We start from the raw sequence: 2,362 nt of genomic DNA on the forward strand, positions 1-2,362 counted from the left end.
TGAAATTATTTTTAGTATATGTCTACTCTAATGAACTTTACTACTTGTGGGTAAGACTTTATGTATTTTGCATACTGCTTTCTGTACCCTTAGCACTAATTATGGTGTTTGTATCATAATGAACAATCAATATGCATTATTGAATAAATGAATGACTTTTAAAATAAATGAATTGTTTTAAAAGTTGACTGTTTCCAGTACATTAATTTTCTCCTTTACTTGATCACACCCACAGAAACAATGGGACATGAAAATATCACAGAATTTATCCTCTTAGGACTTTTTAGTGATGAGGATGAAAGGATTGCCTGCTTTGTGGTATTCTCATTTTGCTACATTGCAATTCTCTCAGGAAACCTCCTAATTCTTCTTACCATCAGTGGCAGCCGCCTACGTGAGCAGCCCATGTACTTTTTCCTGAGCTACCTGTCTTTCATGGACGTCTGCTTCACTTCCACAGTGGCCCCCAAACTGATCACAGATCTACTGGCCCAGCAGAAGACCATCTCCTACAACAGCTGCATGGCCCAGATGTTCTATGCCCACTTCTTTGGTGCCACTGAGATCTTTATCTTGGTGGCTATGGCCTATGACCGCTATGCAGCCATCTGTAGACCCCTTCACTATATGGTCATCATGAGCAGACAGGTGTGCTATGTTCTTTTGATGGCCTCGATTCTCGGAGCATTTCTCCACTCAATCCTGCAGGTATTGATTATTATTGAACTTCCCTTCTGTGGACCCAATCAGATAGACCACTATTTCTGTGATGTTTTCCCCTTGTTGAAGCTGGCCTGCATGGACACTAGCCTGTTGGTTATTGTGATCATTAGCACCACAGGAGTGCTATCAATTTTGACCTTTGTTGCCTTGGTAATTTCTTACATCATCATCCTGTCCACGCTGAGGACACACTCATCCCAGAGCTGCCGCAAAGCTCTCTCCACCTGCGGCTCACACATCACTGTTGTGTTCATGTTCTTCTTGCCCCTCATCTTCACATATGTCCCCATGGCTGATTCTGTGAGTAATGACAAGGTTTTTGCCCTATTTTATACCATGATTGCCCCCATGTTCAACCCTCTCATCTACACACTGAGAAACACAGACATGAAGAATGCCATGAAGAAAATATGGTGCCGAGACACACAGCTTGAAGAGAAATGATGTCTCTGGAGTTAAAATATTGACCTGGATCTTGTTCTATCCACAGAACCCTAATATCAACAAATACAGCATGTACAGGAAGGTTTTGTAATTTCATCAAGAACTGCAAGACTTGGGACACCTGGTTTGCTCATTTGGTTGGGCAACTGCCTTTGGCTCAGGGCATGATCCCAGAGTCCTGGGATAGAGTCCTACATCAGACTCCCTGCTCAGTGAGAAGTCTGTGTCTCCCTTTGACCCTCCCCCCCCATGCTCTCTCTCTTTCTCTTCTTCTCTCATTCTATATCTCAAATAAGTAAATAAGTAAGTAAAGTATTTTTAACAAATTGCAAGACTTAAAGTTCGAAGGCCCCTCAACTACTCTCTTGCTGTTACTTTACTTTTTTGAAGTTGAATAAGGGGAACAAATCACATGACCTCCATGTCCTTTCAGCTTTAACATTTTGGAACTTAAGTCTGGTATTCTGGAACATTTTCTCCTTCATGATCTTAGACATACTGGACATTATATCACTCTTATCAAGGCACACTGTAAGATTACATTGTTTGACATTATGCCCTGCTTTAGGAAAGAGATTTTTGACTGAAAAATATCTCACACACAGAGAGAAGTCCTAAGCATTCCCTTTTTTGGTGGTATCCATTGCAATCAAAGAAAAAGCAATCCAAAAAAAATTTACTAATGTTATTATATATTTTAACTCTTTACATAAATAATGCTTTTTAAATAATGTAATTCAATGTAATTACACTATTCACACTGTCCTTATAGACATTATAATTAATTCTTAGTAGCCTATTGATGATGTATTCCAGGCATTAAAATTTTACGTTAGATAATGAACATCACTTTTTAAACCTTTAAGTGTAATTCCATGGTGTATTTATAACCTCATTTAAAAATCCCTTATGAGTATACAAATTGATGCTTATTGTAAATGTGGAAAATATCCCATTCTGTAAAGGGCCCTCAGTTTAAGAAGCCACATAGCTAAGGTATGCCTGGGTTGCTCAGTTGGTTAAGTGGTTAAGCATCTGAATTTGGCTCAGGTCCTAATCTCAGCGTCCTGGGATTGAGCCTGTGATTTACTCCCTGTTCAGTGGGAGCCTGCTTGTCCTTCTTCCTCTCCCCTTCCCCCTCCCCATGCTCCTGCTCTCTCTTTCTCTTTGTCTCTCTCGAATAAGTAAACAAAAT

The 2,362-nt window shown here is 39.8% G+C and overlaps 1 protein-coding gene across 1 annotated transcript; it reads left to right on the forward strand.

Annotated features, from left to right (window-relative positions):
- Positions 1-240: 240 nt before the first annotated feature.
- Positions 241-1,167, forward strand: LOC131822567 (olfactory receptor 4P4-like). Its single transcript, XM_059158857.1, has one exon. The coding sequence runs from the start codon at positions 241-243 to the stop codon at positions 1,165-1,167; it is 927 nt and encodes a 308-aa protein (XP_059014840.1).
- Positions 1,168-2,362: the final 1,195 nt, after the last annotated feature.

This window comes from Mustela lutreola, chromosome 1 (genome assembly GCF_030435805.1).
Source record: "Mustela lutreola isolate mMusLut2 chromosome 1, mMusLut2.pri, whole genome shotgun sequence".
Taxonomy (NCBI): Eukaryota; Metazoa; Chordata; class Mammalia; order Carnivora; family Mustelidae; genus Mustela; species Mustela lutreola.

Coding starts and splice junctions, on each gene's coding strand:
- LOC131822567 (XM_059158857.1), top strand. CDS start 241: ATGGGACATGAAAATATCACAGAATTTATCCTCTTAGGACTTTTTAGT.